Genomic DNA, 13,370 nt, shown 5'->3' with positions numbered 1-13,370 from the left:
ATTATTAAAAAATTTAATGATTGTTAAAAAAGCTATTATTTATTTAATGAAAAAAAATAATAATAATTACACAAAATATTTCAATGTTTCAATAATTTATTAAAATTTTTTCAACTAAAATTTATCAAATAAAGTTTTAAAAAAATTCAACAATCACTTTTTATATTTCTGTTATTTTTATTATTTCATATACATATTTATTTACAAATTTGTATTTTTTAAAAATTATTATCCATGAATAAAATCAATTGAGTAAATTATGGATTATTTATTATCCAGATTTTCTGCTGATTCTTTCCAGGGCTTTTGCAACAACAGCTTGATATTTTTCAGGCTCATTTGTTGTATACCAATCAGTTAATTTATCAAAACTTGTCAATTGTTTTGGTGTACATTTTGAACATTTAGTGACAATTGCTTCAGGAAATTTTTCTAAAACAATATAATGAAAAAAAAAATTAGTATTTTGTATAAAACTAAAAATGTTTTTTTTTTTTTTGTTTTTTTAAATTTCACTATTGTTTGTGTTTAAAAACTTTATTTATCTATTTCAAATTATTATTTAATAATTATAGTAATATAAACAAACCTTGAAAAAATTTTGCATCAGCAGTTACACAAGGTCCTGTGCCAACAAAGCACTTGTAATATTGTTCTCTTTGACGTGGATTTGCAAGGATGTCATCAACCTCAACATAATCATATTTATTTGAATATAATTCATTAGCAAACACTGCACTCAATCCAAAAAGTGCAAATATTATTATCTCACGCATCATTTTTATATTTTTTTAAATATAAAATTACTATTTAATTTAATTTTTAACAAGTTCTTTCACTATGAAAATACAAATACGCTCTGAGATAATTTTTCTTGTTGTTGGAGGTATTTATAGTTGTGCACCGGTGTTTGACTCAGCTCACGTCACAAAAATAAGAAAAAAAAAAACTTTTTTTTTTTAATTTTAAATAAAAAAAAATACTCTATGGAGTGGTTTAATACGTGAATGTCATTGACGGTTTTTGAAGGACACCACTGAAATGGAATCTTCGTGAAAGGATTTCTGGATCTATTCACTTGTTGTTCATTAATTTTACAATTTAACAATATAAAAAAATCATAAAAATATACTTAGAATAATAATTGACAAGTACTAAAAAAAATACTTTCATTATGTGCATTTATAATGAACAAATCAACTTTATTTTTTTTCTTTTTTTATAATCAATTTTTTATTTGAAGAAAAAAAAATGATTAGTTTGTACGTTTTTTTGTTTTTTGAAAATTTTAAATTCAAATCATAATGATAATCATGAATTATATTTTATTTGAAAATATAATACTTATATTATGAGAGACCAGAAAAAAAAAAAAAAAACAAAAAAAACACTAAAATATTTATGGAAAACTTATTAAAAAAAATAATAATAACCCAGTGGCTGAAATGAGTGCGAAGGACATTATAATCGAGGTAGTTGCCCTGTGACCTTGAACATATTTTTTGATAACCTTGAAGGATCAATTTAAAAACTGCGACGACAATCAAGGACAACTGCAGTAGCGGTCAATGAATTTACTTGTACAGTTTTTCCAAAATTTTGTTGAAAAAAAAAAAAATTTACTTTCTTTTCTTCGTCATCCAATTGATGAAGATAAAATATATATAATTTTATTTTTATGACTTAGATGACTTAATTACTTGGTCAATCATAATAATTTATTAAAATGTATTATTAAAAAAAATTAAGAAAAAAATATTCCACGAAATGTTATGTTGAACCCAACGGAAAGTTTTTAAAGTGTTTTGAAATCCTGTTTCATTTTATCAGTTAAAATGCATAAATGGATTTTGATGCAATATAGCAATAACATTGAAAAAAAATACCCATAAATAATACGTTAAAAAAAGTAAATTGAGTTTTTTTTTTTTTTTGGATGCAATTTATTGAATAAAATTTATTTTATAATATTTATTTAAATAAAATTACGAGACATGACAAGCTCAATTTAAACAAACGTAATTAACTACCTTAATAATACTAATATTAAGAGAAAAAAAAAAAACAAAATATATATAACAATAAATTATTAGGATTATTTTCTTGATGGAGTTACAATATTTTTGGCTTTGGCTTCATCAATGAATTTTGTAACAAAAGCATTCCAGGCATTTTCATCGTGCTCGGAATACCATGAAGCTATTTTGTCAAATGCTGATATTTGCCATTCGGTGCATCTTGAGCAAGATGTTACCACTGCCTCAGCCATATTTCCTTAAAAAAAAAAAATAACAAATGAATAAAAATTTTAACCAATATTATATTCAGCATTAATTAAACCAACAAATTATTTTTATTCAATATATTTCAAAATTAAATTAAAAATAAAAATTATTTCTGGCGTATATTTAATTCACAAGAATTTTTTTTTTTTTTAAATTAATGTCTCTTGCTGTATTTTAATTTGTAATAATTTCATTAGTCAATTAATTCAATAACAAAAAAATTCTTGAAATAATTAAAAAAATTAATGAGAATTTTTTTTTAGACTCTATGACTTACTCGTTACTTAAACTTGATAAGAAAAAATTTTCAAAAATATTTTTTTTAAAATAACTTAGTAAATATAATAAAAAAAAAACTTACCTTTGAAATATTCTGCTGCCTCATTTGGACAAGATGAAGTTCCCATAAAACAATTGTAATATGAATTTCGTGCATCATCATTATCAAGAATTTCTTCGACATTCATTACACTATCATATTTATCTGAATATTTTTCCTGACAATTTATTAATTTAACAATTATCAGTATAGTGACAAAAAAAATTATTAAACACTTCATGATGCTATTATCTATCTGCAAGTTTATTAACAAAACTGTTTATGTTGCATTTTTTTATTTATTCATGTGTATATATAGAAATTTTTATATCATTTGATTGACATGAAACATAATTAGCTTTGTTACTTTGGTATTATATTATTGTCATAATTTTATACTATGCCAATCAAATTTAAACAATTATTTAGTAAATTCAATATTGACTTTAAATAATTTTTCATATTTTGAGTTGTCTTTGTAAAATGTCAAATAAAAAACGATTTTCATCATGACATTGCAGTATGTCTTTGAGTTGAACTTGAAAATGACTTAAGTAACTCTTGAGAATCATTAATTAATACGAACATCAGTTTTATCAGACAGAAAAATTATGCATGTATTTTTTTTTCTTTATAAATCATGAAGTTCAGTTAAATTAAAATCTAAATATGTAATTTCATTTAAGTTTGATCATATTATAATAAAAATATGAATATGATAATTATATATTTTTTTTTTATAATTACTAGATAATATGAATATAGATAAACTGCAATAAATCATGTCGATAACTGACAGTATGTTTTATCATTTTGATCATTTATTAATCGTATATATGATTTAAAAAAAAATAAAGTATACATTATCTCTTTAAATTATTCAAAAATCGAATGACAAAGTAATAAATTTTTTTTTTTTATAATATAATTATTTTTACTATGTATTTGAAAAACATTTGACTTGTAGTATTTTTTTATGAAAAGTAAGTAATTGGCTGTATAATAATTAATTAAAAAATTTTATAACCATTTATACAAACAAAAAAAAAACGGTTAGTTAAAAAGATGACTCACTAAAATTTCCAGAAGTTCCTGTTGCTTTTCTATACCAGACTTCTTTGATGAGGTATTTATATTTTTGATCCTTCAACCTGTCATTCTCCGGTTGGTATGGACCAACATATCAAATGAATAACTTATTTTGTAACTTACTTGTTTAGTTTCTGATGACAAGAGTAAATAACAATAGCCTAGTCAAAATATTTATCAAAATATCAACCTGAAATTTATCTCGATTTATATTTAACAATTTACTGATTGATTTTAAAAATTTTATTTGTGAACAATTCCATTTGCAATAGAAGTAACAGTTACAGTTTTTATAATTTCATGTAATGTGAAATTTCAATCTACAGGTGTAGAAAAATAAAATTGTTTTTTAAAGTTGTTTTTTACGAGGTTTAGAAGTGAGTTTTATAATTTTCTTCCACGTGTCTCTCAAACGTAAAAAACAAAAAATGCAAATTTCTCGTTTTATTTTTCTCTGAACAAAGTATTTATAAACATTATACAAGTTATTATGTCTGCATGTAAGTATTCTGATGATTTGATAAAAGCTCGATGATGATTGTTCCAATTCTACTGGAACCATGACTCCGTTATAGAAGACAAATGGCCATTGCGCGCATATATATGTAATGAAACATATAGACTTATAAATTATGGATATGATAAAATCACAGTTGTTTAATATTTTTTTATCTGAACACATTTGGATATTCTATAACTCGTTATTTCAAAAATTACATAGTAGTGCAGTGATTCATAAAATCGATGAACTTCTATGAACTCTCTGAAAAAAAAAAATAGAAATACAAGAAATATTTTCTTTTTCTATATACTTATTTATTTAAACTGAGCTCAATTCAAACGTTCTATTCATTGATCGATATATTCATTAACAAAGTGAATGTACCGGCTGTGATTTTATCATATCAAGACAGGTATCAACACAATCAAGAGTCGGCAAGTCCAGAAAATTTATTAAACAACGGTTGGATAATTTCCACGAGCAGTACAAACCGCAATAAATTGCGAATAATAAAGTAATCAATGTGTGAATTTAATATTACCTCACAGCTGATAAAAATTAAAAAAAAATGAATATAATAAATGAATTAAAAATAAAATAAAAACGAGGTGATATTAAAAGAGGCCACATACTTTTAAAAATAAAAGAAAATAAATAAAATAAGTGGGTCAAAAAAATACGGAAGTCTGTCTAACGGTACATGGATTCTCCATTAATATATTTTCCGCAAAAACACAAGTATTCAATCAGGATTCTTGCAATGTGGTGATTTGAAAAGAATATATACAATTTATTTTTTTTAATTCTATTCTAAAATTTTACTATCCCATTGGTTTATTTTATTCTTTTATTTCTCCAATAATACACAAGTGTGTCCTTTCCTTTCTATCAATCAAAAGAACTCTTCAACAACAATTAAACTGTAATTTTCTACTCAAGGTCATGTCACGCCTAATTACACTTATTGTTTGTTAAGTTATTATCATAAACAGCATCTTCGCGCCTTTGTAACTATTATATTTATCTGCACGAAACGTCTTGTCTCATTCAGTTCGTCTAAACATAAAGAAGAAAAAAAAGCAAACTACTTGAATATCAACTGATTTATTCGTAAAAAAAAAAAAAAATTATAAACCCATTGAATCAAAAAAAAAAAATATATATAAATTGTTACTTGATATAAAAAAATCAACTTCAACAGTTTGATGTTTGGAGAAATTAAAATGCTAAACATCTTTCATTTGAAGAGAAACGTGTGTGATTATTTATATATATGATTATAAAAAATTAAGTGGCAAAAAGAGAGGAAGGGATTGTATAAAGCCTCGTTGTATTCTTAACATCAATTTATTTCCAAGTGAAATGTATGAACGAACGTGTGTGCTCATATTTATTTTATTATTTACAATACTACCATCATATATTAATTGTAACATGTGGCCAAAAAAAGATCATTACAATACGAGATGGGATAAAATGAATTTAGATAAAATTTTGGAAAATAAAAGACTTCTTAGATATTATTTTAATTGTCTTATGAGCAAGGGACCATGCCCACCAGATGGACAAGTACTAAAAAGTAAGTTCAAATATAAAATAAAGTAATAATTTAGATTTAATGTGTAATTAATATTCAAACTTATAAAAAAAAAACTTTTGTTATTAGAAAATTTACCCGAAGCATTGAAAACTGCATGTGAAAAATGCTCAAAGAGTCAAAAAGATGGTGGAATTAAAGTTATAAAATACTTGAGGTAATAATAAAATTTTTTAATGACATACAATAATTGAAAACCGTGAGAATTATATGTAATTATTTTATTGAACGGAAGTGAGTCAACTCAGCTTGAACGTCAGTTCAATAAATGACTATTGTAAATTGCAAAAAAATTTTATTGTCTTTTTTTTTTTTGCTAGTTAAAAAAATAATAATAAAAAAATGTTTGTAAATAATAATAATAAAATGTTTGTAAAGTAATTTATTCATTTTTTTTTTCTTTTGTTTGAAGGGAATACGAGCCAAAAATATTTGAAATTCTTGCAAGTAAATATGACCCCAAGGGAACATACCGAAGACGTTATCTCAAATCTGAAGCTGACAACACGACGTGATTTTTTTTTATCTTAAAATTGTTTAACATATTTTTGTTGTTATTTTTCTCTATTATTTTTTTACATTTAATAATTTATTCACGTTTTTATTTATTATCTTTGTTTATTGTTTACATTTTTCTTAATTTATTTATTACATTTATTTATTTTATATAACTGTTTGTTATTTTATTTTTTTAATAAAAATATGGTCATAAAAAAAATTAATTAATATACTTTTTTTACGAAAAGTTCATCCGAGAATATATGTCAAATTTTTATTTTAATGCAAAGCACTTGTCGATGATTATATGCAATGTCATTTACAGAGTATCTAGTTATTAAATTATGTATTATATATTTATATACTGCCTATGGGTGACTGAAAACTAAAAACATGTGACATCATTGTCATTGTGAATATAGACATATTATCAACGCTTAAGTTAAACAAACTTTAAGATTATTAATATATATAAATGCAAATAAAATTTTGTAGTGAAAACGCACTTTGATAGAATGAATGATAATATTTCTGCTACTTGAATTTTTCAGACATTTCAAGTCATCTAAATATTTTGAAAATTTGAATGTTTGCATGAAACAGGCGTGATGTTTAAATACAAAAAAAAATTCATTACGTTTAAATTAAGAAAAGACAAAAATTAATTGCAAGTCAAATTTTATAAATAAAAAAAAAAAAACGGAGAACTATTTAATGAACAATGAAGTGACAGACTGACATATGACTTACTATGATTTCCTGTGACCTTCAACGACTCACATAACATCAAATTATTTGTGTGAAAAATTTCGATAATCAACCCAATAATTAACAACTTTTTATTTTGCATGCTCTAAATTTTACGGGAAGTACTTAAAGATCTTGTGTATGATCTCTGTTATAAAAAGCAAAAAAATACCAACAAATATTTTTTATGATTTATAACATTTAATAAGCCACTTTTATTATTTTTGTTTTATGTTTACATTCTTGTAGATATTCTTTTAAATATACAATGTATATTGTATAATAAATGAATTTAAGTTTGTATTTTGAATAAAAAAAACAATATGTATATTAATTTTTATAAAGTTATTCGTGTATTAATGTTGAAATGTTTTATTTTTCAAAATTTAAATGTTATAAGATTATATTGTTATCACTTGATATTTTATGAATAGAAAAAATATTATGTTCATTCGAAACAAATAAAAAGAAAGAGAAAATGATTTGTTGTCGTAAAATGTCAAGTTTTTGAAAAAGTAATTGAATGCTAACATATCATCTCGAGCTCAATGCATTAAAAATCTGTAACTTTTAGCAGAGGAGATAAACTTGCAATATTTTTTAAATCTCCATAAAATCGTGACATCATATTGATTGTAAGCAAAGTATTGTTAGTACGACGACATGTTTCTTCAACAGCACATGATAAAACTTCATCATTAAACGGAGGTTGATAAATTGACAATTCCTCAAGATTTGGACAGTTCTTCAACAACATTATCATACCTTCAACAGTAAAATTGACGGCTATTGTAGATGATAATGATTTGAGTTTATGAATTCCGTTGAATATAGCATCTGAAGTATTATTAATATCATGAAAATTCAAGTTTTTTAAATTTTCTAGTTTCGCAATATTACGAAGACCAATTTCAGTCAATTTGTAACATGTACATAGTTCTAAAGATGTTATATTTTTACACTCACTCACAATGCAAGTAATAGCATCATTATCAAAATTTTCTACATTATCTAAAGCCAAGACTTCGAGGTTTTTAAGCTTTGCTAATTCACACAGAGCAGAAGCAGTTGCATCTTTACAGTTAGACAATTCAAAACGCTTGAGTTTACTGCAATTATTGGAAATTGAAATAATAACATCATCGTCAACATTAAAACCATCAGATAAAACTAAACATTCAAGTTTTTTCAATTGACCAATATCTTGTAAAACAACATTTGAGATATTTTCACAATTCATATGTAGTTCCATTAGATTTTTCAAAGAGCTTACAATACGAATAACAGACAGGTCATCAACATGATGCACTTTAAGACATTTTAATGTATCCAATTGAGTTATTTGTCCAACAGCAAATGACGATAAATCACAGTCAACCTGTAAACTTTTGATAGTTTTACAATTTTTCACTGTACGGATTACGCATTCTTTACTTATTCGACTGTCTTCGAGATGTAAAGTTTCCAAATTAATGGGATTAGAAATTAAAGCTGCATCTTCATTTTCAATGAGACATGAACGCAGTGATAATTTAACTATTGTTGTTTTTTTAGCAATTTCTCGCATTGTATTCTTGTTGAGTGTATAATTTGTAAGATCAAGAATACGAAGTCCATTGAATTTTTCGAGAGTCTAGAAGTACAAATATAAATTAATCATTTGGCATATTAGTTTTTTTATCATTTTGTTATTTATAAAAAGTAACTTACAGAATCAAATGGACTCACAGGAAAGTTGCTAAGAGTTATCTCATCTACTCCTTCTGAAAGACTATTCAATACTTGTGTTGGAAAGTCTTGATGAAGTGAATTTTCACGATAATATTCAATTTTAATACTACGCAAATTAGTCAACTTGATAAATGCCTCAGTATAATGATTTTCATCAATTGGCTCATCAAAATTGTCAAATTTAATCTCCAAATGAGTAAGATTTTTACAAGTGTTACCAAGAAGTGCCATAATACTTGAATCAACAATTTCAGATAGTTTTAAGTGTCGTAAATATCGACCACAATAAAATAATGCATTTATCACATCTGATTTGTTCATCTTACGATTATCGTAAGATCTACCAATGGTAGGATGACATACAAATTTTTTAATGTCATACCATGCAAAATTATCACATGTATCTTTCCAATTTCTACAAACTAAAAAAAAGAGAAAAAAAAATTAATGTGTCATTAAAATAAATATAACAAACAGTTTTGACATGATAAAAACTTACTTTTTCTAATTTCTATTCTATCAAATACGTCAAGACACATAAATATTCTTGCAAGACATTCTGAAGGAAGTGTGTTGATTAAATCGGTTGATGATGTTTCTGGTGAAGATTCATTGATGACATTGTCCAATCTTACTTTTTTTTCAACGGACAATCGTTGTTCACTCATGTTGATTTTTTTTTGACCTTCAATTTTAATGATATAATTAACTGTAAAATTGAATTATTATAATGTCGTTACTCGTTTAATTAGTTTTGATGTGTGAATAATTAACATAAACGCAATGAACGCGGATGAACACGAATGAACATGTTTGATGTTACATAGTAAAAAAATTTATTTATGTATGTATTGCTATGTATATGTAGATCAACGCTTTTATTTTGATTGCTTGTTTTCACTTTTTTTTTTTTTTAAGAAATGCTAGTTAGCACCATCTGTGTAAATATTCATAAGATTATGCCCCCCACGTCTAATCGGCGGTAATTTTTGGTATTATTTATTTTTTTTTTTATTTTTTTTATTTTTAGATTATTCGTTTATTTTTATCGTCACAAGTATCAATAATTAATTAACAGTATAGTGTTATAATAACTTATAAGTTATTTAAGAATTAAAGGTTGTATTTTAAGATCTGTATTAAAAATTTAATCAAATTAATATATATTAAATTTAAAATTCATTATTCATTTTCATTGGCATAAAAATTGCGCAGCTGCCTGATTGAAAATATAAATTAAAAATTTTGAATATAGATGAACATCATTTAATATATTATATCATAATAAATAAATATATATATTAAAAATTTGCTTGTTGCTCGAAGTTTCTTAAATAAAATCAAAATTTTGTCATCTATATTTATTATCATATACATTAATTTTTTTCACGTTGTAACTGTCTACTCAGTAGAATTATTCTTAAAAAAGTATATTTATAAACAATCAGTAAAAATATATGATTACTTTTAACGAGATTTAATAATTAAAAAATATCCTTGATTGCCAATGAATATTACAGCTGGTTGATTGATGTACACAGAATCATTAAGTTATTCAATTGGCAACCCAGGTCATCATCACTTAATAGTTGCTACATGTATAGTGCGTAGAGCTTACTCTTGACACTGGTGATAATGACACAAATGAAATGTATAACTTTGATTGTTATGATATGACTTACAAAGGTCAATGGATAGCTCTAAGTAGTCAATATTAATATAAACCAATTGGTGTGGTATGAACATGCATGTACATGAAAATATTTGTATTTTTAAGTGGAAAATAAAGTATATATAATGTAAATTTTATAACATCATAACAAAAAAAAAAAAAACCTAGTTTTTTTTACAAAAAAAAACCTCAAGTATTCGAAATTGTTGAGCTGTTTTATTTTTTTAATACAAAAAGATGTGATACCAAAAAAGTCAAGAATGAAATATATTTGTAATGCCATACAATTAAGTCTAAACTGTTGACAAAATTTTAAACTTGACCAAATCCATTAGTTAGTTAGAGCTTGAATCTTAATTAACTGTAATGATGAACGAAAAAATCGGCCCTATAGTATAAGAGCGTATTTTTTTTTGGAAAAATTTAAAATTAAAAAAGTTGGAAAAAAATTGAAAAAATGGTGGAGAAAGTTGGAGAAAGAGTGGAGAGATTTGTCCACCATTTCTCCAACCGTGTGAAAAAATAATTTTACTGCTGAGAAATTTTTTCTATAATCAATGACGAGGAGAAATTTTTTCGTCGTTTCTCCGAATCAACTTGGGTAAGGAAACGTTCTGAAATATTTCTCCGCGAAAAAAACATACGCCGAGAAACATGTGAAAAAAAAAATTTTATCGTGGAGAAATTCTTCCGAAATCAACGACGAGGAGAAAATTTTTCCTTTTTTTCAAAATGTTTCCACCCACTTTTTCAAGATTATTTAAATCTCTGGTCTTAATTGAGACTGGAATAATTGACTACTAAGGATGTTGAATCGCCAGAATAAACCCAGTAATCATTTCATTGTAAACAGTGAATGATGAAATGGGGTTCGATTGATAGAGAACCTGTAACCATTATATTTTTCTCTGAGCATTGTTATAATATCTTCATGTTCAATTTTTAGTTCAGATGCAAGTTTTATCAAATCACTTCTGAAGGTTTCCTGTATTTCTTTTTCAGTGAAACCACATAGAGTGTCGTATTCTTTTAGATAACTCAAATAAGTGAAATGATTTTGCCCCGAAAAAACACCACAAGTAGCAAAAGTTGTAATGCCTGTTACAAAGGCCATATGAATCAGTTTACCTTCTGATTTACATACAAACAATATGTTTTTAGCAAATTGACGGACCTCTTCTTGAATTTCCGGTTTTGCAAACAAAATTGGACTGTCATACTCATCAACGAGTATGACTACTTTACCACAAAATTCTTTATTAATATCAAATTTATGTAATTTTTTCATATTTGCCATGTCTTTGATTAAATACTTAAAATTACTCATCACTTTATCACCTCTCAGTATTAACTGTTAATTTATATGATTGAACAATATCAAAGAGAATTTCACGAAAAGAATTTTTATATGACGATAATTCATTTGCTGGTCTTATAATGGATAAATTTATTTGAATTACAGGAAACCTGTTCCACTCATATTCTGTACTCTGTCCAATTTTCCATCTTTTAAATGGTTCTTTATTACTTTTGCATATTTCCACAATGAGATCAAGGAGAAGAGTTCTACCAAAGCGACGGGGACGAACAAAAACACTTTGTTCATTTTTTCTTAACAATTTTTCAGTAAAGTCATTTTTCAACATAGTTACAAGACTTCAGTAAAGCACAAATGTCTTGACAAGCAGCACCAACAGTTATCTAATAAACAAAGAAAAAAAAACAAGTATATACAAGTTTATTCGTTTATAAAAAAATTGCATAAATAAAATCTCATGTGTTTTTTGTTTACTGTATTTTTATATTCAATGAAATATTTTTGTAATCTATTTTTAAAATTTCTCCACTCTTTTCTTCTCCATATCTCCGGCTTTTCTCCAACTTTTTTCCGCCATTTCTCCAACCTGAAATTTACTCCAACTTTTCTCCACTATATTTACGAATTTTCTGCAACTTTTTCCGCCATATCTCCACCATTTCTCCAATCTTCTCCGCCATTTTTCCACCTAAAAATAATTTCTTTATTTTTCAACAGTTGCTGAGCTTTCTCCACGTAAAATTTATACGAACCTTTTTCCATCATGAAACGATCACGGAAATTTTGTAGACAAAGTACCTTAGGTATACCAACTTTTTGGAAAAAAAGTGTTTTCGAATTTTCATTTTTTTCAAAAGAAATAAACATCATTATGCTTTGCGTTGTGTAACAATTAATAATAAATCGATTTTTTTTGGAAAAATTGAAAAAGTTGGAAAAAAGTCAGACAAATGATGGAGAAAAGTTGGAGAAATGGGGAAGAATAGTTGGAAAAACCTGGATAAAGGCCTTGGAGAAAAGATGGAAAAAAGTTAAAGTAAATTTTAGGTCGGAGAAATTTCTCCAACCATGGGTCATTTTTGTAAAAAGGTGGAGAAAGTTGAAAAAAAAGCGGAGAGAGTTAAAAAAAGATGGAGAAATGTTTCTACTAGGAATTGTTTTGATGGTGGTGGTGGTGGTGATGATGTCGGTCTTAATGTAATTGTTATTGGTAAACTTTTTTTATTTTTAATAAAACTGTCATATTTATCAAATATTGACTTTAGCTTTTTTGATCTGAAGTCCTTATTATTTCGATTATTATTGTTGCTGCTTTCAATTTTTTCATAAAATACTGCAGTTGGAGTATTTGAAAATCCAAATTTTGTAATTCATTCCCTAGCGGAACACTCAACAACAGCTTAATAGCGACTTGTTAATGAAATGGGCGCTTACTCAATAGCAGATTAATATCAAGTCAATAGCAAAAAGAATTATGGATTACAAAAGCTCTGCATTATACTAAACATATTACATTGATCTACATAAATTAAGAAAAAAATTAACAATGTTTCTATCACATTATTATAGCGTGATTCGATGTCATTTCTCAATAATCATAGCGAAGAATGAT

The 13,370-nt window shown here is 25.4% G+C and overlaps 4 protein-coding genes across 4 annotated transcripts; 1 reads left to right on the top strand and 3 right to left on the bottom strand.

The window, feature by feature from the left end:
- Positions 1 to 157: 157 nt before the first annotated feature.
- On the bottom strand, positions 158 to 883 carry LOC122851309 (ejaculatory bulb-specific protein 3-like). Its single transcript, XM_044150448.1, has 2 exons — positions 590 to 883; positions 158 to 432 (listed from the first exon to the last, which is right to left on the bottom strand). Exons 1-2 carry the CDS (start codon positions 777 to 779, stop codon positions 272 to 274), a joined length of 351 nt encoding a protein of 116 aa, XP_044006383.1. The 5' UTR covers positions 780 to 883; the 3' UTR covers positions 158 to 271.
- Positions 884 to 1,918: 1,035 nt separating this feature from the next.
- Positions 1,919 to 2,893, bottom strand: LOC122851316. Its single transcript, XM_044150461.1, has 2 exons — positions 2,647 to 2,893; positions 1,919 to 2,274 (listed from the first exon to the last, which is right to left on the bottom strand). The coding sequence occupies exons 1-2, from the start codon at positions 2,843 to 2,845 to the stop codon at positions 2,096 to 2,098; spliced, it is 378 nt and encodes a 125-aa protein (XP_044006396.1). The 5' UTR covers positions 2,846 to 2,893; the 3' UTR covers positions 1,919 to 2,095.
- Positions 2,894 to 5,481: 2,588 nt separating this feature from the next.
- On the top strand, positions 5,482 to 6,384 carry LOC122851289 (ejaculatory bulb-specific protein 3-like). Its single transcript, XM_044150425.1, has 3 exons — positions 5,482 to 5,774; positions 5,862 to 5,949; positions 6,205 to 6,384. The coding sequence occupies exons 1-3, from the start codon at positions 5,558 to 5,560 to the stop codon at positions 6,305 to 6,307; spliced, it is 408 nt and encodes a 135-aa protein (XP_044006360.1). The 5' UTR covers positions 5,482 to 5,557; the 3' UTR covers positions 6,308 to 6,384.
- Positions 6,385 to 6,484: 100 nt separating this feature from the next.
- Positions 6,485 to 9,653, bottom strand: LOC122851167. The gene is made up of 3 exons (XM_044150230.1): positions 9,268 to 9,653; positions 8,748 to 9,190; positions 6,485 to 8,670 (listed from the first exon to the last, which is right to left on the bottom strand). The coding sequence occupies exons 1-3, from the start codon at positions 9,434 to 9,436 to the stop codon at positions 7,591 to 7,593; spliced, it is 1,692 nt and encodes a 563-aa protein (XP_044006165.1). The 5' UTR covers positions 9,437 to 9,653; the 3' UTR covers positions 6,485 to 7,590.
- Between the last annotated feature and the right edge of the window lie 3,717 nt (positions 9,654 to 13,370).

Source organism: Aphidius gifuensis, linkage group LG1 (genome assembly GCF_014905175.1).
Source record: "Aphidius gifuensis isolate YNYX2018 linkage group LG1, ASM1490517v1, whole genome shotgun sequence".
Classification (NCBI taxonomy): Eukaryota; Metazoa; Arthropoda; class Insecta; order Hymenoptera; family Braconidae; genus Aphidius; species Aphidius gifuensis.
Note: the sequence above shows the minus strand (reverse complement) of the source record. Positions and strands in the feature narration are given on the sequence as shown.

Coding starts and splice junctions, on each gene's coding strand:
- LOC122851289 (XM_044150425.1), top strand. CDS start 5,558: ATGTATGAACGAACGTGTGTGCTCATATTTATTTTATTATTTACAATA. Junction 5,775..5,861: donor AGATGGACAAGTACTAAAAA/GTAAGTTCAAAT, acceptor TTTTGTTATTAG/AAAATTTACCCGAAGCATTG. Junction 5,950..6,204: donor AAAGTTATAAAATACTTGAG/GTAATAATAAAA, acceptor TTTTGTTTGAAG/GGAATACGAGCCAAAAATAT.
- LOC122851309 (XM_044150448.1), bottom strand. CDS start 779: ATGATGCGTGAGATAATAATATTTGCACTTTTTGGATTGAGTGCAGTG. Junction 433..589: donor TGATGCAAAATTTTTTCAAG/GTTTGTTTATAT, acceptor ATATTGTTTTAG/AAAAATTTCCTGAAGCAATT.
- LOC122851167 (XM_044150230.1), bottom strand. CDS start 9,436: ATGAGTGAACAACGATTGTCCGTTGAAAAAAAAGTAAGATTGGACAAT. Junction 9,191..9,267: donor TAGAATAGAAATTAGAAAAA/GTAAGTTTTTAT, acceptor TCTTTTTTTTAG/TTTGTAGAAATTGGAAAGAT. Junction 8,671..8,747: donor CTGTGAGTCCATTTGATTCT/GTAAGTTACTTT, acceptor TTGTACTTCTAG/ACTCTCGAAAAATTCAATGG.
- LOC122851316 (XM_044150461.1), bottom strand. CDS start 2,845: ATGAAGTGTTTAATAATTTTTTTTGTCACTATACTGATAATTGTTAAA. Junction 2,275..2,646: donor GGCAGCAGAATATTTCAAAG/GTAAGTTTTTTT, acceptor TTTTTTTTTAAG/GAAATATGGCTGAGGCAGTG.